Source organism: Ambystoma mexicanum, chromosome 1p (assembly GCF_040938575.1).
Source record: "Ambystoma mexicanum isolate Mex_15411 chromosome 1p, UKY_AmexF1_1, whole genome shotgun sequence".
Lineage (NCBI taxonomy): Eukaryota > Metazoa > Chordata > Amphibia > Caudata > Ambystomatidae > Ambystoma > Ambystoma mexicanum.
In genome coordinates this window covers 1,241,520,986-1,241,545,208 of record NC_090921.1, presented here as the reverse complement: position 1 = coordinate 1,241,545,208, position 24,223 = coordinate 1,241,520,986, and the positions used below count along the sequence as shown (strand labels likewise).

Sequence of the window (24,223 nt, the reverse complement as noted above, 5' to 3'; positions counted from 1 at the left end):
TACAAGTGTTCCTGATCTTCATGTGTCTCCATTATCTCCCCAATCTTTCCCCAATCACTTTTTTCTCTCCGTCAGCTGTGCAATCAGAGTTCTTTGTCCTTGAGTTAGCCTATGTCTCTTTCGGTTACTCTGACTTGATATCATCTTTAAATTATCTGGGTTAGTCCCAATGCCTTGATGGGATAGTAGAGGTTTCTGAGGATTAAGCGTTACTACACAGATCCACGTTACCCAGCTTCATCTCGAAGCATAGCTTTTCCCAGCCTTGGGTCATCACCAGGTTTCTCTGGTGGGCCTAAGACTGCCTCCACTGACCTCTAAGCTTACTGTGCTCTCTCTTCTCTTTCATGTACACACCAGCCAGTATAACCTCCAAAGGCTGTCCTTTAATTTCAAGTGGTTTCCCTTTTGCTACTCTCATCTTTTCTACTCCTGGAATTTTGCTTCGGGGACAAAGCATGTCTTGCATAACCCAGAAGGGCTCATACGTGGTTCCTGAGTCTATCATAACTACAGGAATTGTGTGGGCATTCTGTGGCTTCTCAGGGCTTCCTTCATTGTCTGAATTTTTTCTGACCTGACTTTTTGTGTACCACATGTTCTCGCAATGTAGTGTAAAACTATGTCAGATAAATTGACTGAAACTACTTTCTGGACAACCTAGCAACCCACCCCAAAGCCGGGTCCATGCAATGATTTAATTTAGATCCTTCAGTGGACTAGGATATCGGCCATCAGTTAAATAGTTCCGTTGATCACATTCCCACCACGCAATCTGTGAAAAAAAATTGTTTATTTCGGAATAACTTTCTCCTTTATTGAAAAGTACTTACAATTAAGTCTGTTGCAGGTGGTCCTCACAATACAGAGGAAGTCACCAGAAATATTAGAGGAAAATCCAGGCTGTCATCAAACACATCAATATCTATGCAGCCTGGGTAACTTTGTCTTGGTAATCAAATTCAATGAAAACTGTAACACAGAGATCACACACATACACATGCGCACACTCACACACACACACACACACACACACACAGGCACACTAAAATGACATCACGTATTCAACCAAAACTCCATGTATAAATTATCATACATGAATGGATATTCGTGGGTTCAGAGGAGTTTTTATTGCTTCAGACACAATTACAAGATTATTGATGCAAATAAATGAAATGCCATATCTCAAAAATAGGCAAAGCAATATCAACTGCACTGCAATACTATGGGGGTTATTCATAGAAATTCACACAAAAGTGGCGCACGCGGCTGGCGCACAGTGTTCCCGTACGAATGTCTGCGTCAGCCGCGGGCCGCTAAAATCGATTTCCGCACACAGCGTATTCATGGATTTTAGCCTCCAAAAGCAGCCGTGGCGCAGAGTGGCACAGCGACCCTGCAGCAGCGCCAGTTACGCCCCAAAGAACGCCCTCGTGCAAGGAAAAGCCATCAAAATCCCCAATCCAGCGCAAAGGGCTGCGCCAACCCTGGACCAGTTTACCGGACTGCCAAACAGCAAACGCCAAGCGGGGAACGTGTATTACGGGTTTCGCAGTAACTTCCACACGTGAAATGGCCTGTGCGAGTGGGGTACGTGTATAACTGTTGTTCTGTTGGCCTGGGTATGTGTATTCCAGGGGTGTGCGGGAAGTTTCACATGCGATCGGGCCTGGGGGAGCGGGGTACGTGTATTTCAGGGGAGCACGACAAGTTTTACACGCGATTGGCCTGGGTACGTGTATTTCAGGGGCTCGCGGGTAGTTTCCCACGCGATTGGGCCTGGGGGAGCAGAGTACGTGTATTTCAGGGGCTTGCGGGTAGTTTCACACGCGATTGGCCTAGGTAGGTGTATTTCAGGGGTGCACAGGAAGTTTCACATGCGATTGGCCTGGGTACATGTATTTCAGGGGTGCGCGGGAAGTTTCACACGCGATTGGCCTGGGTACGTGTATTTCAGGGGTGCACGGGTAGTTTCACACGCGATTGGCCTAGGTACGTGTATTTCAGGGGTGCGTGGGAAGTTTCACACGCGATTGGCCTGGGTACGTGTATTTCAGGGGTGCGTGGGTAGTTTCACACGCGATTGGCCTGGGTACGTGTATTTCAGGGGTGCGCGGGAAGTTTCACACACGATTGGCCTGGGTACGTGTATTTCAGGGGTGCGCGGGTAGTTTCACGCGTGATTGGCCTAGGTACGTGTATTTCAGGGTTGCGCGGGAACTTTCACACGCAATTGGCCTGGGTACGTGTATTTCAGGGGTGCGCGGGAAGTTTTACACGTGAATTGGCAGTGTGGGTCCTCCCAGGCGTCCCCTCTACCCCCTCCATGGCCCCTGCAGGCAGCCCACACCACAGGGGACTACCCTGCACCGCTGGTTATGTCCCGCAGGCAGCCCATCCACCATGGGCATGCCCCTCAGCCAAGCCACATGTCACGTTGCAATATGATCACCAACTCATGTCTCCCAGCACCCCCACCCCCCAGCAGTCAGGGGCACCTGCCAGCAGGCCCCCACTCATGCCCCACTCATGTCACCCAGCACCCCCCACCCCCAGCCAGTCAGGGGCACCTGCCAGCAGGCCCCCACTCATGTCCCACTCATGTCCCCCAGCACCCGCTAGAAGTCAGGGGCACCTGCCAGCAGGCCCCCACTCATGTCCCCCAGCACCCCCACCCCCCAGCCGTCAGGGGCACCTGCCAGCAGGCCCCCACTCATGTCCCCCAGCACCCCCACCCCCCAGCAGTCAGGGGCACCTGCCAGCAGGCCCCCACTCAAGTCCCACTCATGTCCCCCCCAACATGTCAACATGACCCACAATCATGGCCCTCATGTCCACCAAAATCCCACGGCACGCCACCCCTGCCCAAATAACCAACCAAGCATAACATACACCCCACATTGAAATGCCCATTACATGAAACAACCCAAATGGCATGTATGTACATCAGCACATGTCCGTCACACACACACAATGGGTGCAAGTGAATGTGAACACCCACATTGTGACATGCATGAAACCAATAAGAGAATACCACACATTAAAGTACGGGAACAAATGTATTGAACAAAGAATGTGGTGAAAGAAAATCAAATACCAAACAATGGACATAAGGAAAACAATGCAGAATGTCACATAATCATAAAAAAAGGAAATCAGAATCCAAAATATATGAAATCAAAAATGTCTCCAAAGTCTCCTTCCAACAAAGCAAATCCAAACCGAAATGAAAAAGTAAAATCCATTGCTCCATGGAAAAATCAAAAAAGAAAAAGCCGACAAATGCACACTCAAACTATTTAATCCTGGGTCCATGAGCCCAACTGTCCAAAGGAAACCTACAAAAAAGCCTACAGAATAAACAACTATATACAAAAATGTGGGGCATAGTCCATGCGCCCCAAAGGGAAGAAAAAAAGAAAGGAAACTTAACACTAATGAACTATATACAATGGCGGCGGGCATGTCCAACGGCTCACTGGTTGATGTCATGGGTCAGGGCATCATCGAACTCCTGTTCAATGGCTTGGAGACGGGCATGTTCACTGGCCCCGAGGTCTCGCAGGGATAATGCGGTGTCCAGCTCCAACTCCCTGCGAATACCCTCGAGGCACTCAGCCCGCCTCAGCGCCCTGCGCATGGAGTTCTCCGCCCTGACCATTGTGAGCCGTTCCTCCTCCGCCCGCCGCCGCTCTGCACCTATCTGCTGGCCCAACCGCTGCCACACGGAAGACACTCCCATTCCAGGGTTCTCCTGCCCTCCGGCCGATGCCTACCCCTCTGATGTGGATGGCCCGAGCCATGATGCCTCCCACGTCGAGCCTGCCGCTGCCTCCGACGCAACTGCCTCTGCCAGCACGACGGCATCCAGGCTGATGGAATCCACCGACGCCGTCGTGCACGTTCCCTGCCCAATGATGCCGGCACATCCTCCATCTGCTGGGGTCCAGTTGCTCTGGTGTCCACCCCTGCTGGACCTCCGACTCCCGACTGTGGCAGGGATGGGATCCCACCGAGCTGGCTGCGTTGGTCAGGGCAGGTCCACAGGGGGCCCTGGTGGCATCTGGGCCGGAAAACGGCATGGAGAACGACTGGCGCATAGCCTCCACAGAGGAGGAGACGGTCGCCAGAGTGGCCGACACATGTATGAAACCCCCGACCATGGTCGCTCCCAACTGGGTCACGTTGGCACGCTGCTCTTCGTGATGACGTGCGTGCTCCCCCCGGAAAGCACGCACATCATCACAAATGACACCCGTGCGCAACGCGACACCAATCAGGACCTTCTCCATACAGCCAGGGGTGCCCTCGTCCGCAGGTAGAGGAGTGTCAGATGACATGGACATCCCCCCTACCTGCGGACGGGCCTGGGATGGGGCATCCCTGTTGGTGCATGGTGGTGCAGTCACAGAGTCAGGGACAGTGACATGCACAGGCCCCTCCACGGCGACCTGTGCTGCCTCCTGCCCCTGCCCCTGGACTGCACCACTTGCACCAGTGGTACCACCCCCACCAGGCCCCATGTGCAGCTCAGTAGCGGCCTCCTCCTCCTCTGTGGAAACCACCAACCTGGATGGCTCCACACCGTCTTCCGCCATTGCAAGCCCCTGTGGGGACTCACCCACCCCTTCCGCTGCAGCCGTGGGGGCATCCCCGCCACTTTGCTCCACAGTGCCGTCTCCGCCCTCTTCTTCACTGCCGCTGTATAGAGGGAGACATAGAACACAAGCATCAGGGTACTGTACAATGGTCCCCTAGACTGGAAGCAATGGCAGATGAGTGGCACTGTCAAACATCACTTCCATCATGTTCCTCCACAACACATGGGTCAGTGCAGGCAAAACACATTCAGTAACAGGCATGGCATGCATCCATGGCATTCACAATTCACAGACACGCAGGTCAGACACACAGACATGGACACCATACATGTACATGGCATCAGCACCCATCCCTCACCCACACCCATGTCCAGGAACAGAGACTGGCATGCTCTCATGTGTCCATTCCGCACAGAGCTCCCCATGTTGCATTTAAACACATGCACCAACCATGTGGTTCACACATTAGTGGTCTCACATGCATGACCATGATGTCCCTGCACACACACATACGTACATGGCCTATGTCACACATGCAGGCAAGTATCAGACAACCAGCACACTGCAACATGCCCTGTCTCACACAGCAATGCTTGGCCACTTACCGCTCAACTCCAGACGGGTCTCCCTCTCAAGGATCTGGGCGTGGAATGCTGGGTGTACGCATTCCAGGACCCACAGCTGGATGGTACTCATGCGGCCCCGTCCCCCCTCCACGAGGCGCCGGGCCTTTAAGAGGGTCCTGGACCTCAAGTCCTCCCAGCGCTTCTTGACTTGCTTGATGTTGCGGGTTGCCACCCCCTCCGCGTTGATGGCAACCACAAAGTCGTCCCAGATCCTGTCCCGTCCTTCCTTGTTGGCACGTGATGATCCGAAGAGGGCATCATAATGCCCCAGGACAAGCTCCACCAGACACCAACTTCCTTCTGACTGAAGCTGGTGGCCCTCTGCCCCTCTGGCTGGGGGTCGCGAGTGGTCTCAGATGGTGTTTGCCCCGACATGGCGACCCCCGAGGCAGACGTGGGTGGGCAACTGGGTCCTGGGGCTCGGCTGTGGAGCGATGGTATACCAGTCGGGAGTCTTCTGTTCCAGCAGGGGTGGACACAGCAACTGGACCCCTGCAGATGGCAGATGTGCAGGCACAAAATGGCAGGGCACGATGACAGCAGGCAGGCAGGCAGCAGCAGATGGCTTGTGGGAGGCTGGTCGGCGCTCTGGGGGGCAGTAATTCGGCCTTTTGGGCAGGAGCGTGGTCTTCCGTGTGTTTTCGCGTGGTCAGCTTGATACGGAGTGATTTGGCACGTGAAATTCTTGCACGTCAGCGTGTAATTCGAGGAAGGTCCCTTAGCGCGTAGGCGCGTCAGCGTTCATACGCGATTTCATTGGACCAAAGGCCCTCAGCGCGTAAGCGTGTCTGTGACGTATCGCACACAGGCCTGTACGTGCTTTTCGTGGGGTGCGATGCGTGTGTTTTCCAGGCGTTGGGGTTCACATGCTATTACTTCACAGCGTGTGGGTGTTGGTTACGCGTTCTTCTACACGCAAGGCAGACGGTGAGTGGTACCCCGCTCGCCCAGGCCCAATCGCGTGTGAAACTTCACGCGCACCCCTGAAATACACGTACCCAGGCCAATCGCGTGTGAAACTTTACGCGCACCCCTGAAATACACGCACCCAGGCCAATCGCGTGTGAAACTTAACGCGCACCCCTGAAATACACGTACCCAGGCCAATCGCGTGTGAAACTTCATGCGCACCCCTAAAATACACGTACCCAGGCCAATCGCATGTGAAACTTCACGCGCACCCCTGAAATACACGTACCCAGGCCAATCACGTGTGAAACTTCACGTGCACCCCTGAAATACATGTACCCAGGCCTATCGCGTGTGAACCTTCACGCGAACCCCTGTAATACACGTACCCCGCTCCCCCAGGGCAAATAGCGTGTAGAACTTCCCGCACACCCCCGAAATACACGCACACGCTATTTTTCACACAGCGGGTGTCCGTGTTTGTCGCGTACCCCTTTGCACGTCATTCGTCCTAGAGGCCCACAGTATGGGACATTCCACATAGCTGTATATACCTGCTTTTTGTGGGCGCACATTTTGGCGCACATTTTTTTCATGTGCAGGGACGTGACCGCCTGCCTTCGTGTGGCGGACGTATTTAGGCCTGTGCGCGCCTTTGCCCGTGCGCTGTTTTGCCCTATTCGATTCCATGAATACGTGTTGTAGGCGAGCGTGTGGGCATTCCGCGCACTTGCCTCCTGTACTTCCCCCGTGACGGCCACATTTTCACGAGTTGTTCCCCATTACGCGTGTCACGCCCCGTGTTCCGCCTACTTTTGTTATGTGCGCTGCGCTATGTGCGCTTTCGCTGTGGCCTTAGCGCACGCCGTTAGATGACTTGTGCACCGGCGTGCGCCGCGCACTTTTTCAGCGCACATCCCAGATTTTACTCGCGCACGGACTTCCATGAATAGATGTGCGCTGGTTTCCCTGCGATATTCAAACTTGCACTGCGATTTTCACTCTTTCACTGCGAATCGCACGTTTTCGCACGCTTGCGCCAATATTTTCAGCGCACATTAATTCCATGAATCGGCCTGACAATGTCGAGAAAAGTTAGAAAGTAAAACCTATGCACATCAATACCATTTTGGTTGAAGTGATATCTTATAACCAATACAGATTCATTTTCAGTGGTGGTTTAGGAATTGTAAAAATTTGAAATTGTGCTTTAAATGACTATTTGCTGGAATAATAGAGAAGTTTCTTTTTTGAAAGGACATTTTTTAGCTACGGTAACGAAAGTTTTTTTTTAATGGAGGTTTGTTTCTAAGAACTAGCAAAAGGGAAATTCAAAATTATTTGTATTTTGGACTATGTACAGTGAAATGGAATCAATTTTAAGTATTGAATCAATCCCGACCCGATTTTTTTGAAACTCTTTGAATGAATGTGTATCTGGGGTGTTCTTTTGGCTAGAGTTTTTACACGGCATATGTTCTCTTAATTCCTTTCCCAAACCGGGCATCAACAGGTCTTCTTAATACCACAGATTAATATACCCATTAATTTACAAAAACTAGGGACATGATTATGTGTTTCTGCAGACAGACCTCCCCCCATCCACTGCCCTGCAAATTATTACATTGGGGGGCGGGGGGAATTGTAATATCTAACAACATTAAAGGGACACTAGTTCAGTAAGTTTCTCTGTTGCTGGGTAGAGGATTTAGACAGTGGTCAGTCACAGGGAACAATCTTTCAGGACAATCCGCCGATTGCTTCCCCTTATGCCCTGGATGGAGGACAGCTGGGTAGCAGGAACTGACAATCTACTCCCGCTTCAATGCCCTTGGATCCAAGTGATAGGGTACTCTGTGATGTGACCCATCTGGCCTAGAGGGTAGATTCTACTTTCTCAGGGATATGCGTCAGCCCTCTGTCTGGACGTTGGCATGGATGTATTCTTTCAAATAGCCTGGGTTGCTTGCCTACAAATATACATGATCTGTTTCTCACGTACAGGGTTTTGATTTTATATACTCATCCGACCGTTGCCACATTAAAGGTAAACACAACAATGTAATTCATTTGGCCAACGTATGCAATTGGTCCAGAGCCTCTAATGAATACCAGAATGACCACTGTCTAAATTCCTTGGACTACTGCTGGGGGTGGTACACGTTCCTAATTCAATATTTACAGCAACCTTCTGGAGTGACTCATTATGTGTGCTCAAACATACCTGGTGTATGTGTTCGCTTTTTTTCTTAAATGATACCCTTCTATTTCTAACCATGTGAGGATTGCAATGCATTAGTTCTGTTTTCTATGGTCTAAATACGCACAATTATAACAATTAGGAGGATATCATTATCACCTTTCTAGAAGACATTGTGATAATGTGATGAGCATATTTCAAGGGGATTTGCACTATAGAATGTGTCATACTCACAGCATGCAACAGGGGACATCATAACACATTGTTGTATATCTGACTTTATCATGTGGGATCTGGGGAGTATGCCATTGGGCAGCTGCTATGGAAAATAACTCTGTTCTCAAATGACTAGCCTGCACGTGTTCTGAAATGTGTATGCTCCATTTTATTAACGGAGTTTCCTTCATTATCATTCTGGCTCATTGAGTTTTTTTAAACAGGTGTTTGGGTAAAGAGTTAGTGGATGTACTTGCAAATGATCTCATGATTGGTGTCCATTTCAGATGGAAGAGTAATATGTGCACGTGCTCTAAGTTATTTAACATTGAGTTGAAACGCTATACTTCAAAGTAGCCTGCATCATTTACTTAGGACCACATTTTCATGATAAACTGAAAAATATTTGTGATTTTTAATGCTATGTTGTTCTTGTAAAAACACTGTTATCCCATCAAACTCGATTGTAGAATGTAAAGTAACAGCTTAATGTGTTTTTTTACCCCCGCCCACCGAATATGCCTATAAATATAGTCAGCTTGAAAGAAACACAACCAGCCTGCTAACATCTTGCCAATGTGTATATCCACAATATACATAAACATCCATTTGCTTTCGGTCAAAATGACCGAATCTAAATGACCTACACCACCAAAAGTTCTAAAGTAGATACTTCTAAATGTCCTACTCACTAAATGTTCATAGGACATTTTGTAGTATCTATTTGGTGGTGTTGGTCAAAAAACAAAAAGGCTGAGAGGGCTGCAGGGGTGTCCCCCGCAACATCCCTCTCAACATACTATACAGTATAGTGAGCGGGGGTTGTGGGGGACAACCCCGCAGCTGACCCAACCAAAACAAAAATAGGAAAAAGGCTGCGGGGGTGTCCCCCGCAACACCCCACTCACTATACTATACAGTACAGTGAGCAGGGCTTGCCGGCGACACCCCTGCAGCCGACCCGATCCAAAAAAAAGGACCCTGCGGTGCAAGTTCCCGATCATGAAAGTTAAAGGGAACCAGCGTGGCAGGGTCACAGCGTGTTGGAATGAAAGGTAAGCAGGAGGGTTGGTGGGTTGGGGGTGTGGGCGGGGGTGTGGGTGGGGTTGTGTAACCCGTCCAATTTGTATAAAGTACAATTCTCATGCGGTCATTACCATCACAGACATTTCATACGTGATAAAACAACCCCAAATCATCCATTCGTATAGAAGCAAATCTGAGTTACTATGCTGACCAAAAACACATAATTCTCTCTGATATAAACCTACATACTCGATTTGCATTGCATTTCAAAATGACAAAAACATTTTAGAATTAACATTACACAATACAATTCCCTTAGTTTTCTCTGATACCATCGACAAGTCTTGGCATGAGAGAAAAATATTGAAACCATTTATGGCTTTCTTATTCTAGGGTTGGTCCAACTCTAAAATGTTGAAAATGATTGTTTTCTAGCTTGGACATAGATAGAAGAATCTTTGGGAGGGTTCATTTGGCTACTTGGTCTAACGGCTTGGGTTTAGGGTAGAAGCTTTATTTTGGAGAGAAGCAGATTGTGATGTAATCAAGGGCCACAAAAGCTTGAGATCATACAATTCAAGTTCTGAATTTAGAATGTATATAGCTGATTTTAATTGTATGTTCGACCCCATCCTTTAATTCTCAGCATCCACATCTGTGCCTATTCATCTCTGTTAATGGGTTAGTCACGGTTGTTTTGAAAGGCAACGCCTATTCCTGGTATATTTGGCATACATTGATATAATATAAAAGGTAATTCAAAGTGCACCTGGTTTAAGGAAATCCATTAGAAGTATTCAAATCATTAATACACAGAGAGAAAGAAATAGAGAGAGTGAGACAGGGAGCAAGAGAGAATGGGCCTCATTCCGAATCTGGCAGTAACCCTGCACAGTGCTACCGGTGGGCTGCTGCCAGACTCAGAATAATTTACCGCCGCCTGACCTCCCCGTGCCACCGGCTCACTATGGGAAGTCAGGCGCTGGTATATTTGTTAATCCCTATTCTCATAGAATCCTATAGGACTCTATGGGAGTGGGGACAAGGGAGCACTGTCACCGTTAGTAACGGTGCTGGTGCTCCCCTGAAGAGTTTGCCTAGAGTGGCCGCTGCCCCCGGCAAGGCCAGACCTGTCGGGCACAGAGGAAAGTAGTTTGCCGGTCCGGAAACAAGGGTGCCGGTGAGCTAACAGTTACCCTTGTTTCCAGACTGTAAAACTCGTAATGAAGCCCATTGACTTTCTTTATAATACGCCCAGCATCCTTAACCTAAGACAACAATAAGGTCATTGGGGAAGTCACTAATGAGGGCATCAGTAATATCATAAGTGCTGCCAGCTATGACATCATGAGCAGTGTATGGAGTGTTCAGAGGGAGTGGTTGTATTGTAAACCAGAACCAGTGGCGTTCATTGGTTTGTAGATTCAGCACCATAACCACAGGTCCCCTTCAACTGTTGTTAAAGGGACATTATATAGTTATGTAGTAAAACAACAAAGCCTATTGTTCCAAAAGCAATACCCATGCTCTGCTACTGTTGTCTTTTGCTCTGCACATTGACATTTGAAATCAGCCTTAAAAATAAGCATTAAAATTCTTAAAAATAAGCTTTACATATGGCTCCCCCTGAATACATAAACATCTTTGTTGAATTCATAAGAGCCTTGTCAGCAAGTGCTCAGTCTATCTTTCAGCTTCTGTCAAGAGACACACCACTATCAGAATCCTGGGTACTGCCTTCTGCTTCACATCCCTGATTTCTGTAGAAACTAGCACGGTGACCCACACATTTGCCTTTTGTGGAGCCAATCACTGGAACAATCTTGCAGAAGTAATCAAAATGGAGCCTTCATTCTGAAAATTTCACTATAAACTCAGATCCTAATCTGACAAAGCCCCATACCTTATTTTGGGGGCATCTAGTGGGGCAACCAAGGGGACCGGGGCTTCCCAAAGTTAGTGAATGATGCACCTGGGCTATTCTGGGGAGGTCCCCCTGTTTCTCTTAACTTAGATCCTGCCAATGAGCATAGGATCACCAAACGGATCAACAATACGCGGCTGGCTATTAAAGAGAGAGTCATTGGAAATGGAAATATCAGTGCTTCCCCAATCTAGATTACCAATTCCCAGTGAATCAGCATCTGGAAGCAAGGAAAGGTGTAGTTTATGCTGGCATTATTCCTCTGATTCCTGTTCTGTGCACACTCACTGTGCAGTGAGAAGGCCCTGTGTCCCTGCACATGTGATTAAGTGTCTGTTAGGCTAAGACTAACCCAATACAGAGAAACAAAAATATCCTCAGTTGGTAAAACTCCAATGAACACTCCTGTTGGAGGGAGAAGACGGATATTAAAAATCCTCAGGGGGTAGTCAGTATATGGGAGTTTAAGGGAAATCACAAGTGGAGCATCACATTAGTTGACAATTTAGCAAAGCTTTGGGAAAAGGAATTTGGATGGAAAAAGGAAGGAGCAGAATAGACTGGAAGTGAGAGCAGTAAAAGAAAGAACATCAGGAGGTGGCAGGAAAAAATAAAGAGGTGGCAGCAGGAGGGTCCATACAGATATGTCATTTGCTGAGCATAAAATGGTGGAAGTAGGGGAGCATAAAGAGGACAATAATAAAAAGTTAGTGAAGCTCAGGAGTCAGGAGTAGAGCACAAGGTGGTGGCAAATGAACAGCAGGTGGTGCTAGCAGGAGAGGCTAACGAGGTGGAAGGAGTTAACAATCAGGGTGCTAGAGAACATTAGGTGGAGGCATAAAGGAACCAGGGGGAGGAGGATGATGTGCAAGAAGAAATAGAGAGGACTAGTAAAATCAGGTGCAGTGGAACAAGTAAGAAGCAAGATGGTATGCATCACCCAAGGCACAGTTAGGGGTTTAGAAATGAGGACCAAATCGGAAGGGGTCAAGACCATGGTAGGAGGAGGAACAAACACACAATGTCACATTGAGGAGGGCAAAGACCAGAGAAGGGGTACAGCTGAAGAGGTGTGTTCATCAGTAACCAAGCAGGGGGCATTACAGACCCCACAGAGCACTGCCATGGAAAATACGTCTGGTGGTCTCTACTTTCCATCTGTTTTACAACCTTTTTGGGAGAACTAAAATTAGGAAAGTAGGATGATGATAATACTTTTATTGTTTAAGTTGCCATAAAAAAAATATTTTGTATTTTATAAAATCCCTTTCCACATTACCTGCTGTACCCAACCTTCCAATAATCCATCCAACCCCTTCTCTTTTTCCTGTACCATGAGTTGACTGGATCCTTCTCAACTGTACCTGTAAATAACTGAGTGAGTGTGGCAAATTATTGTGTACAAAATTCGTGCATAATATTGCTTCTTGATGCACTAATTGCATCTGTAAATAGTTTGTATTATTTTATGTTTCCTTTTATCATATCCATAAATGTGTCCACAGCTGTGGCTTGAAGTGAACTCTACCCAGTGCTCTGAAGCAATATCCCTTCAATTGGGCGCATTATACAACATCAAACAAAATAAAACAAAGCATAGGTTAATATACTTAATGTGCTCAAAATGACCCCGGTTACACCCCGTTTAACTACCGGGAGCCATACTCAGTGGATATTCTGCCCAAGGTATAGCCTTTGGACATGAGCCAGACACCCCAAACCACCAAATACTTTGCCCAAGGCAAGTGCAAAAGCACCCCCAATCCACCCTCTGTGGCCAGTGTGCAGGTCCACGAGCCATTCCAATCGGCCACTTTTCATGGGCATGTACTTCGACCATGTCCCGGGCACCTTCAAACCATCCGCTTTAGCTACAGAGCATGGTTTAAAGACATGTCCAGAAGCCACTTTGCCCAGGGCACTGGCCATTAACCAGAGACCCCAAAGTCATCCTCTGTGGCCACTGGATATGGCCTGTGGCCACTGTGCCCAGGGCATGCCCAACAACCAGTTACCATGGCAACCTACTGCCCTCCAATTCATGTATGTTGGTTTGAACTGGAACCACTGGTTAGATGAACACATTTACAGATTTCATACATACATTATACCACTATCACGGTACACTGAAAGTTGATGACCTGTGGAAGCTGGCAGAGCTCCGATGGATTTGGCCAGCTTTCCTTTCCCGTGTGTGGAGGAGGAAACAGGACTGGTTTTGCAGAGGCTGAAAGGGGGAGGAGTGGATAAAGCCTGGGGATAAGGGGGTTGGCAGAGCCGCCACTCCATGTTCTGAGCTTAGTTTCAGGCTCTATCTTAAAGAGCTGGGTCACCTGCTCCAGGACTGTCATTTGGGATGGCATCCCATGCACTGGAACGAAGGACTAGGACACAAGAAAACTCTAATGCGTGCCTTCTACTTCTTTGAATTCAGAATCCAGAATACATTTCCAAGTATACACACCTTAAGCACTGGCGTACTCGGGTGTATGGTAAAAGATAGCGTCCCAAAAGACTGAATTACAAAATTGTGAACCCCACTTGTTCGCATTTTGTAATTCGATCTTTTTTTTTTGCCCCTCCCGCCAGGCATGTAATGAATGCGGGGGACACCCCTGCGACACCCCCTTCTCCCCTTGTTCAGTATTTTGGGATTCTGTCTTTTCAGCCAGGCCCAATGCACACTAATTGTGCATTCAGTCTTTTTCTTCTGGTCTTTTAGGGCAAACCCGACGTACTCCACTTCAAGAAAGTGCTTAAGACCTGCCTTTTCCTGCCATTTTACCATAGTGATACTTACCCTCCTTGAAGTGTAATACAAAGTGCATTCGTCTAAAGAAAATTCCTTGTGATGACCTAAATTACACTAACAAACCATGGTAATCTAAAAGACTGTTTCATAGGGTAAGTTTTTAAAGAGGCTGTGAAAACAGCAAGATAGCTCAAAGAGTGCTGTCCAATTTATTCTCTTTCATTTCTGCATACATTCTCTTTAAAGATAAAATAAAATGAACATAATTGTGTTTTCTCCCAAGGTGACCAAAGAGCAAACGAACACCTGGGTCTAATTACTCTGCATACATTATTTCTGCGAGAACATAATCGCCTGGCCGCATCACTGAAGAAGTTAAATCCAAGATGGAGTGGGGACAAAATCTATGAGGAGTGCCGCAAGATCATAGGAGCCATGATGCAGGTATTCTGTGTACATTTGAACAAAATCCAGCTTTAGAAATCAAAGTCCAGGTTGGCATTTTAGAGAGCTGCCTTGAAGACCATTACTAAACTTGCAGTTTTTCTGTGACATGCACCCATGCAAAAGCTGTTTGGCAGGCAGGACTATAGTTTTTGGCAGCCGTGGTATTTGTCCTGCTGAAAATCCACATTTCAAATGCTTTGAGGTTAGTTATCTATGGCCATGATGTGCATGCATTTGGGATAACATATTTATCATAGTGCAGGTCTTGATTGTTAAGACCCTCAAAACTTGGAAGAGGACATTCTGAATTTTAAGATGAAGCCGCTGTTTTAGAATAGCAATGTCAGGGCCTCCGTGACAGTTACGTACTTCTTCAAGCCTTTACTGATGGGATAGCCCAGGATAACCCTGGAGCAAGGCTCGCTGTCCATTGCCTTGCCCATTTGGACTCATGAACCAGACTCAAAACATTTTCTGGAACAGTTATATTACACTACAATAACCCAAGATTGCTGGGTCCAGAGGATGGTGGTACTTCCCAAAATGCCAAGTCCAATATCAATTTGTATTAAACTTTTGGGACCGAATTGAGCTAGAAAACATTTATGTAACATTCTACAGATCTGTCAGTGATTTGCAGCAGGATGGACATTTTCCATTATTGAGGAAGAAATGTTCTTTTATTTAACCTTCTTTAAAACTATTTGGCTTAAAGGAGACCGTCTAATTCTATAGGGTAGGGAGCTGCACCCTGCACAACAGTTCTCGGCATGTTACTTAGGCAATATAATCCGAGATGGTGGGCATTACCGGTAGGCTAATGCCCCCCTATGAGGGTTATATAGTCATTAGTACCCCGGCACATCGTACCGGGGTATTAAGAGCACTTTTTCTCCAGTTGAGAAATGGCACTGCAACCATTCCTCGACTTGGGAAAAAAAATGCAAAATAAAATGGCCGCCAGGGATCGGGGAAAATGTACTACTCGCAGTCCCTTCTCCCTTTCAGTGGTGGCCATTAAAATAAATGAAAAGAAAAGTAAACAAACAAAATGGCCACCATGGAAGGGGTGAAGGGACTATACGTAGTCCCTTTGCGCTTTCAATTGCGGTCACTCGCAGGAAAGAACTCCGGGACACTGCAGTGCCAGAGCCTTCTCAGGCGAGTAAGGGCCGGGCAATGGCACTAGCAGGTACTAATGTTGTATAATTCTCAGAACTGGTACATAGACATTTCCCTTTCCTTCACCCCATGTATAAATAAGTAATTCCTCCAAATAATACTTCCCGGGAGTGCCCAGGTACAAAGGGTCAACTAATTTACGAAGTGATTTGCCTAGAATTATTGTTAGCACATGAGGAAACTTTATATCATGCCAGTTAAGGCTGTGCAGAGTTGGTATAGTCATGATGTACAAGATCCATTCTTCCATGTCCAGACACTGGCATCATATGCTAAGGGTGGGGAGAATTGTTCCAGTAATGACAAAAAAGGTTTCATACACCTGCATAGTCATCATCTCCCAGTAGGATATCTCAGTGGCAACAAGATCACCTTAGGAACGAGACAATTCGATGCAACATGAGTTCTATCTCTTTTTCCTTTTTTGCGGATGAGCTCTCCTGCACCTGCTGCATTCACCTTACTATGCTCCACCGCTCCCTAATTTATTTTGTGATTTTTCAGCGATTAGCCATTCACCCCTTGGTCAATATTTTTGCAGACTGACCTTTTGCAGAATAGGATCTGTGGTTAATCAACACATGTTTAATGATGTTGCTTGAATCTCTTCTTCAACTGAATGGCTTAATAACAGCCATTTTGCCCGTTCGCTTTTATCCAGCCTGACACCTGGTCCCACTCCTTCTAGGCTATTTGTTTGGGTAAGTATTTTATTATGACTCTCTGTGTGTGAAATTTGATGCGTCTTTGCCTTGCTCGGCACACATTTCTTCTGTGGCAAAAAGTTAGCTTTTACCCCATGCGGCTTCTCTGCCGCATTCTTCCTCTGCTTTCATCATCTGCCAAGGTGACAAATGTTAATAGTTGCCTGATTACCGTAACTCCTTATTTTTTAGCCAACCGAAAAATGTATGGTCAGAATTCTGTTGTAAGAATTATCATTGGGTTGCAAATATTTTATAATATTACTCCTAGATAAACACCTTGCACTAGTTACCAGCAGATACATGCTGCACATGTACATCTCTCTGTCTGGTGTTTAAAACATTGCAGTCACAGCTGCCTTATTTTGTTCTACTAAACTTTGTCGAAACAATTCGACATGATTGCGTCAGCTGGGCTTCTCTAATTATCTAGTGGTTCAATCTTATCGCCTTTCTCGTGTGTGTGTGTGGGTGGATGGGTCACTCGTTTCAGTTTAATCTGCTATGCTGTGGAATTCCCTCCGATCCATGCTTGAACTTTTGACCTTTAGAAACGCAGTAAAAACCAGGCTCTGCTCTGTTAAAGTCTAAGCGGCAATGACATGTTTGTTCACTATATTGTTCTCATTTCTTTCCCGTTAATCTTCATGTAGTGGCCCGATGCCACTAAAGGCGAAATTTGCATTTTGCAAAACTTTGGAAATAGAAATAAATCTGCAAGTTACAGCCTCAAATGTCGAGGTGCTACTATCATATGTGAGCACAACACATCAAGTACCCCAGTAATACCACATTATTTAAGTAAATGCCTCATGCACCTCGAATATTCATCACATCTAATATGCAACCTCACATGTCTATCCTAGCCTTCTCTTTCTTAATTATCTTTGACCTGCCCACTGCCTTTGACACTGTCGATTACTCGGATCTCTTTAATAGTCTATTTTTTTTGGTGTTCGCGAACAAGCTCTTGCCTGGATTGAATACTACCTGGATTGAATCCTACTTGACACCTCACCAGTTCTCTTTATCCTGGAACAACAACCCCTCTCAACTCATACCTCTAACTGTTTGTGTTCCACAAGGCTCTGTCTTGGGTCCCCTCCTCTTTACACTCTACACCTCTGCTCTTAGTGCAAAGAAAACCATCAATCAGCCCCAGACCTCTAGTACACCAGAAGGGATCCAAACAGATTGGAATCACAAGCAAATTATAAACCTCCTTGTTCAATTTTTGCTAACCTGGATGGAACAGCAGGCTTATCTCCGAAAGGTTGTGGATCATTTGTAAGTTGCAACACAGTGGAAATACAATTATTACACAATCCTAAAAGGGACTGTCGAGTCAAGGTTGTGTAAACATATCTACTTTATTATTATCACAACAAACAGTTCTAGCAGCACCATGAAATACAACCCACCCTGGCAATGAATGCAGAGCACATTTTCAAAGAAGGAAAAGGGATTGACTCTCGATACTGACAGGAGGGTGGTTGGTATAGTAAATGATCGCAACAGTTTAAGGATACTTGGCTTCAACACAGAGAGAGTAATGGGTCTTAAAATGTCTCTAGGGGCCTTCAAAGAAGAGTCAGAGGAACAGAACCGCAATGTACCTTGTGCTTTTAGGTGTTCTTGAAGTTCAAAAGGGTTGAACTTCTGTGACATAGTTAAAGATGAGAGAAAGCTGCGGGTATCAGGCGGCAAACAGTTTGGCGATCAAAGTTGGATGGCCGGCTGCAGGCTGGCCTACACAGCGGCTCAGGGTCAGAAATCATTGTCTCAGTGCTGGTCGAAGGTTCTGAAGTACTGATTGAGAGGTCTTGGATGGCTTTAATTGACTGTTGCGTAACAGCAGTCAGCGTTGCAGTCGATTGCAGCTCAAGGCTTGAAAATGTCCTTTAAGGCGGATGTCGGTAGATGCTCATGGATACACCTCACCTAGCTTCCTCATTGGGCTTGTGTCATCCTTTAAGGTGGACGGCCCAAAGCTGAGAAGTGTGTTGAAAGCAGATGCCTTATCCTTGGGTTTGGGTTCTGAAACTCTGTGGCTCTTCCTACCTAGGAAGCTTGCTTCAGAGCTTAGCAGGGCAGACTGTGAGTTTGCTGGGTACTGGTTCTGGAGCTGATGGATGGTCCTCTGGATTTAGTGTCTCCCTCTGTTCTCTGGGAGATGTTTAGGGAGGGATCAGGCTTCCCTCTTGGAGGACCTGGCCTTCCTTCACTGGTGGAAGATGTAAGGTAGAAAGTACCTTCAGCGAGGGTCGAATAATGAGTTATTCTTCTGCTTCTGGTGAAGCCGTCAGATGATCTGCCAAAAGAGGGGCCCAGCCCTCTTTTAAAGCCAAATAGCCCACAGGGACCGGTGCAGGCTAAGCCTACTTTAATGAACCAATCCTGGATCTCCACCAACACTCTCCTGTATGCCTGAGGTCATAACCAGAGTGATTTCTAACACAAAAGCTAAAGGAGTGGAGATATGTAATACTAAATCCCACACATCTTCCTGTCTGTTGTGGATCAAAGGGTCCCTCTGGTTAATGGAGTGCTCTGTGGTTGCTGATTAAAGCAGCAAGTCTCCCTTGAAGCTGCGGCGAACCCAGACTTTCTAGCTCTGTCAAACCACATACTCGTACATGCTGAATGGGGTCCCACTGCAGGGATGACTACTGTAAACACGCAGTCCCAGACATGACATTTCACTGTCATTCGATACTGAGGACGGGAACTGGCATCGGGTTGACACAGTTGCATATATAAGGTTGTTGGGGTTTCCTATCTCCTTTGTTATCCTCTGTAGCCAGGCCCCATGTGGGCCTGTTTGATTACTTTGTGATTAGTATGCACATTGCTGCCACTAACTACCCAACAAAACGACAGGGCAGATCCATGGAGCCTTTGTTAGTTAATTAAGATGGCCATGGCAGGGTGAAGGTTTGGCCCGCCCCCTTCTGGAGATGCATTGTGTACTCCTCCTGTCATATCCCAACTAAATATGACAGAGGGCACTGCATCTGTAGGCTGTGTCCACCCAGAGCACATGGGTCTATGCGTATGTTGTGCGGTGAACATAGGAAAATGTGTGCAGATTAGCACCACACATTTTCTGGAGGTTGATCTACCATCATTCAATTTCATAAAAAATTACATAAAAGCCAAGGCGAGCATACACCCATCTCATCCTTTGGGTTCTCGTACCAAGTCTTTTCAGATCACACCCAAATATTTTTCTCTTTTCCTGAACTCTCCGCTTATCTCTCTATCAAAATGTCCAACTGTCTCCCTGCCATTACATAGTGGAGGCCTTTGCACTCTCTGATGTTAAACCAAAGCAGAGGTGCTCTTCTTCCTTGACAAATACTCTCTCTCATCTCTTCTTCTGCCTGTCCAGTTCCAACCTGACACTCCCCCCTACTCTCTTTCAGCTCGAAACCTTAGCATCATCTATCACCCTTCTCAACCCTTCGCTACTTTCATCTCCAACACTGCAACAGTGGCTCACCTCAACTTCCTAAATATAAGGAAAATCAGTCACCTCCTTCCTAAAACCTCCAAACATCTCTTAACCACACTTGTCATCTCTAAACTGGGCTACTGTGCAAGCATCCTCTTTGGTCTCCCCAACTATGATGTCTTTCCTCTTGACAAGATCATTAACTTTGCTACCAGAACACCCTTTGAACTCCCTGACTTCACACCTACTTCCTTGAACCATCACCAGGCTACATGGCTGATGATGCAAACAGGGCTAGACTTACATTTCTTCTCCTGGTTCACAAATTGTTCCATGGGAAGGCTCCAACATCTACCTTCAAGCAAACATCTTTCCCTTGCCTCTAGCCTGCCTCTATCCCTTGCGTTCTCTGCCGCCAATTCAGCACTTTGTGCATCATGGTCACATCCCTAACACCTCTGGCTGTACCACCAACCTGCACCTAAAACTATAATGTTGATTGTCTTTAATCTTTGCAAGTCTACCCATGTATTGTCCGAGTTGACTGTTCCATTTACTCACCTGCATAACCGAGTCAGAATGTCACTCAAACTCACCCTATTGAAAGAATCTCACTGCTTCCCATCAAATCTGATTTTTTTATCTTTTGCACGTTCTTTTGTGATCAAAAGAGCATTGTTCTTTCCTGTATATATAAATATAAATGATACAATAAATAATCATAAAAAAACATATCCATGAAATGCCAGGTGCAGCTTCAAAAATCCCAGTAATGCCACCTAATGCCAGTTGATTCTTCATATACCTGGACAAGTCATCAAATGAAAGGTGCAACCTCCTGAGTGCAGGTGTTGCCATCAAATGTCAAGTGTAGTCTCAAATGCCCCAGTAATGTCATCCAATTCAATTTCATTAATGCACTCTGAGGAGCAGATTGATTTTGAAATGAATCCCTGACTCCTGTTCAGATTAAAAGGAATGCTGTGTATTTATTTTAGCTGTACTTATTTATGTATGTATTTGTACAGTCGGGATGTAATTTTAAACAAAAAACATATAGGATAAAGTATCATATGATGAAGGCAATGAGAGGGTTAGGGTGACTTTAAGATATGCAGTAGTTGGTGGATAAGTTTGGCAATGGTGGGATAATTTGGGCAAGGAACATAGTCTGGGGACATTTACAAGCGGATGGACATACATTGGATGAACCTGCAGGGCCTAGTGTTATTATCCATGATTAATCAATATACATATTGACATATTTACATTGCTGAGCGACATAATGTCAAGGTTGTACGGATGTCAGTTGGGAAAGCAGTGGGGAGTGGGGATGAGTTGCCCCTGGCTAGTTTATGGGTGATGTTTGAGTTGGCCTACGACTGTTGGCCTGATTTTGATGGCTAGAGAGAGGTTATTCCAGGGGAGGGAGTCAAGTAGCAAGAAAGAGCAAAAGCAAGAGGAGACAGAGTGAGGGTGGGGCACAGAAAGTCTAAAGAGAGCAGAGACCCCACAGAACAAGAGGGAGAGTAAAGAGAGATGCAATTAGCTGGAAATTGGGGGACATTGAAGGAAGTTGAAATTTGAAGAGGAAGCAATTGGGCATAGTGAGACATTAATCAGGCTGTTTGCGGGTGGGGTTGAGGTGCCAGGTTTTGGTATATAATAGAGGTTGCATGTGGAGAAATTCAGGAATTTGTTGTCATGCCTGCGCCATGGGCGCATCCATTTGCGCTCAATATGGACTATTTGTTTATCATTTATTTACAACAGACTCTTGGATCAATCTATATTTACTTTGGGGACTTTATTTCCCATTTGCGAGACTTTGGCGCTTTATTATTTTTTCCAACAAACTACGCATACCACAATGCACTTGGCTATAAGCATCGATTCCTGGCTGTTCCTATTGGTCATCAAAGGAACTACACCCCCCAGAAGCCCTAGGGATTGGCTCTGCTTCCACCAACTCAGGAACAGAGAGGGAGGTGGCTGATTGTCTGCAGGTGTGCTTAGCCAGGTGCAACCAATTAGCCTGCCTCTGTGCTGGGCTAGGCAGTATAAAAGGCTGCTGCCTGCAGTGGCTCAGCCTCTTGCATTGAGAGACCTTCCTCCACCTTTCGTGGCTTTCTACGGATCTTTGTATGCTGTTTACCATCAATCCTGCTTGGACCCTGCCTTGCAGCTTGCTACACCCTGCTGCCTACAGCCCTAGCCTTTTGGGCTCCCTGCCTCAGCCCTGCTCCTCTGGGCGTCCTGTCCTGCAGTCTGCTACACCCTGCTGCCTACAGCCCTAGCCTTTTGGGCTCCCTGCCTCAGCCCTGCTCCTCTGGGCGTCCTGCCTTGCAGCCTGCTACACCCTGCTGCCTTCAGCCCTGGCCTTTTGGGCTCCCTGCCTCAGCCCTGCTCTTCCAGGTTCCTGCCTTGCAGCCTGTTACTCTTCGCTGCCTACAGCCATAGCCTTCCAGGCTCTCTTCCTCACAGCCCTGCTCCTCCGGGCTCTCCACATTGCAGCCGATCACGCTCTGCTGCCTTCCAGCCTCCGCCCTTGCCCTACCGGGCTTTCTACATTGCAGCTGATCACGCTCTGCTGCCTTCCAGCCTCCGCCCTTGCCCTGCCGGGCTCTCCACATTGCAACCGATCAAGCTCTGCTGCCTTCCAGCCTCCGCCCTTGCCCTACCAGGCTTTCTACATTGCAGCTGATCTCGCTCTGCTGCTTTCCAGTCTCAGCCCTTGTCCTCTGGGCTCCCTGCTCTGCAGCCTGCCTCACTCCGCTGCCTACAGCCCTTGTCCTCTGGGCTTCCTACTTTGCAGCTGATCACGCTCCGCTGCTTACTACCTACCTTTTTCCGCTGGGTTCTCGGCCTAGCAGCCCTCTACAGTCCTCTGCAACCTTCTACGGTCAGTGGCCCTGCCCCTCAGGGCTCACTCCTTGCTGCCCGGTCCTTCTGGGTTCCTTGCCGTGCAGCCTGCTTTACTCTGATGCCCTAAGCCCTTTCCCTCTGGGCTCTCTACCTTACAGCCCTGCTCCTGTGGGCTTGCTCATTGCTTTCCTGCTCCTCTGAGCTCTCAACCTTGTTCCTTACTGTCCTCTGCTATCCTATCCTGTTACACAACTTTCCCTTCATTTCCTTCTGCTAGTTTGCTATCAACCTCCTTTTCCTGGATTTGTCTGTAAGTATCTTCTCTTGTCCTGTTTGTAGACCCTTTTGTACAGAGCTTGTCTGTTGGTTCCCATCAGTCAACCTCTGCCCCTTCCCTTGTCTCGTTTCTACATTACAGACACCCATAGCTGCTGTTCCAAGTCATGAGCAAACAGTGTGGGCCTCTGTTATAGCAAACTGTGCAGAAGGCTTGAGTATTTCCTAAGGTTCGTGGAATACTCTTTTCCTATATCTGCATACACCCCAAGAGGGAATTCATTCTGTACCTTTCCTTGCTACTCTTGCCTACTCTTCGTTCTCTTTCCTTTCAGCTGTGTGTGTGCTTCTCTGTCCACTTTATTTAAGCACAATCACCCAAACCCTTTTTGGGTGTCCTGTGCCACTCTTAATAGAGTGCCATCCCTGACATTTGTTCAGAAGTGAGAAAGAGTGTCTTGATGAGTCTGAGATTTAGACATGGGGCAGCAGTCACGTTTGCTGAGTACTACGACTGACTTCTTGGCTGTCTGATGGGTAAGGTTGGAGTGATTCTTTCTTATATTCAGGAGGTTGATCCTTGCTGTGGTGGCCATCATAGTGATACATTGATGGAGTCTAAGGTCGCTTTCAAAGATGACCCTGAGTTGTGGGCCTAGAGAGAGGAGGACAGGGGGAAGTGAGAGGAAAGTTGGGAGAGTAGAGTTGGCATTAGAAGTCGGTAGAAAGAGAATGTTCAATTTGGAGTAGGTTAGCATTAGGTTGTGTACAACCATCCAGTGTCAGATAGCTGTGAGACAACTGGTGATGCATTCTGAGATTCTGAGAGTGAAGGAGGAAATGGTGAAAAAGGGTTTACTGTCATCAGCAAAAAGGTGAAATTTAAAGCTAAAGTACTGAATGAGTTTACACAGGGAAGAGGTAAGGAGGGTGAGGAGGAAATTTGAAGAAAAATGGTATTGGGCAGTTTTGCACTGCCAGATTGTGCTATATGCAGGTGGTTGGTAAGGATATTCCAGCAATATATTGGTGTGTCTAGCT

At 47.0% G+C, this 24,223-nt stretch overlaps 1 protein-coding gene across 1 annotated transcript in view; it reads left to right on the top strand.

Moving 5' to 3' along the window:
- Positions 1 to 24,223, top strand: part of LOC138540329 (lactoperoxidase-like) — a 172,600-nt gene that overhangs the window by 73,859 nt on the left and 74,518 nt on the right. The window contains exon 6 of the mRNA XM_069641680.1: positions 14,538 to 14,698. Within this exon, the coding sequence (XP_069497781.1) occupies positions 14,538 to 14,698 (161 nt within the window). The remainder of the gene's footprint in view (positions 1 to 14,537; positions 14,699 to 24,223) is intronic.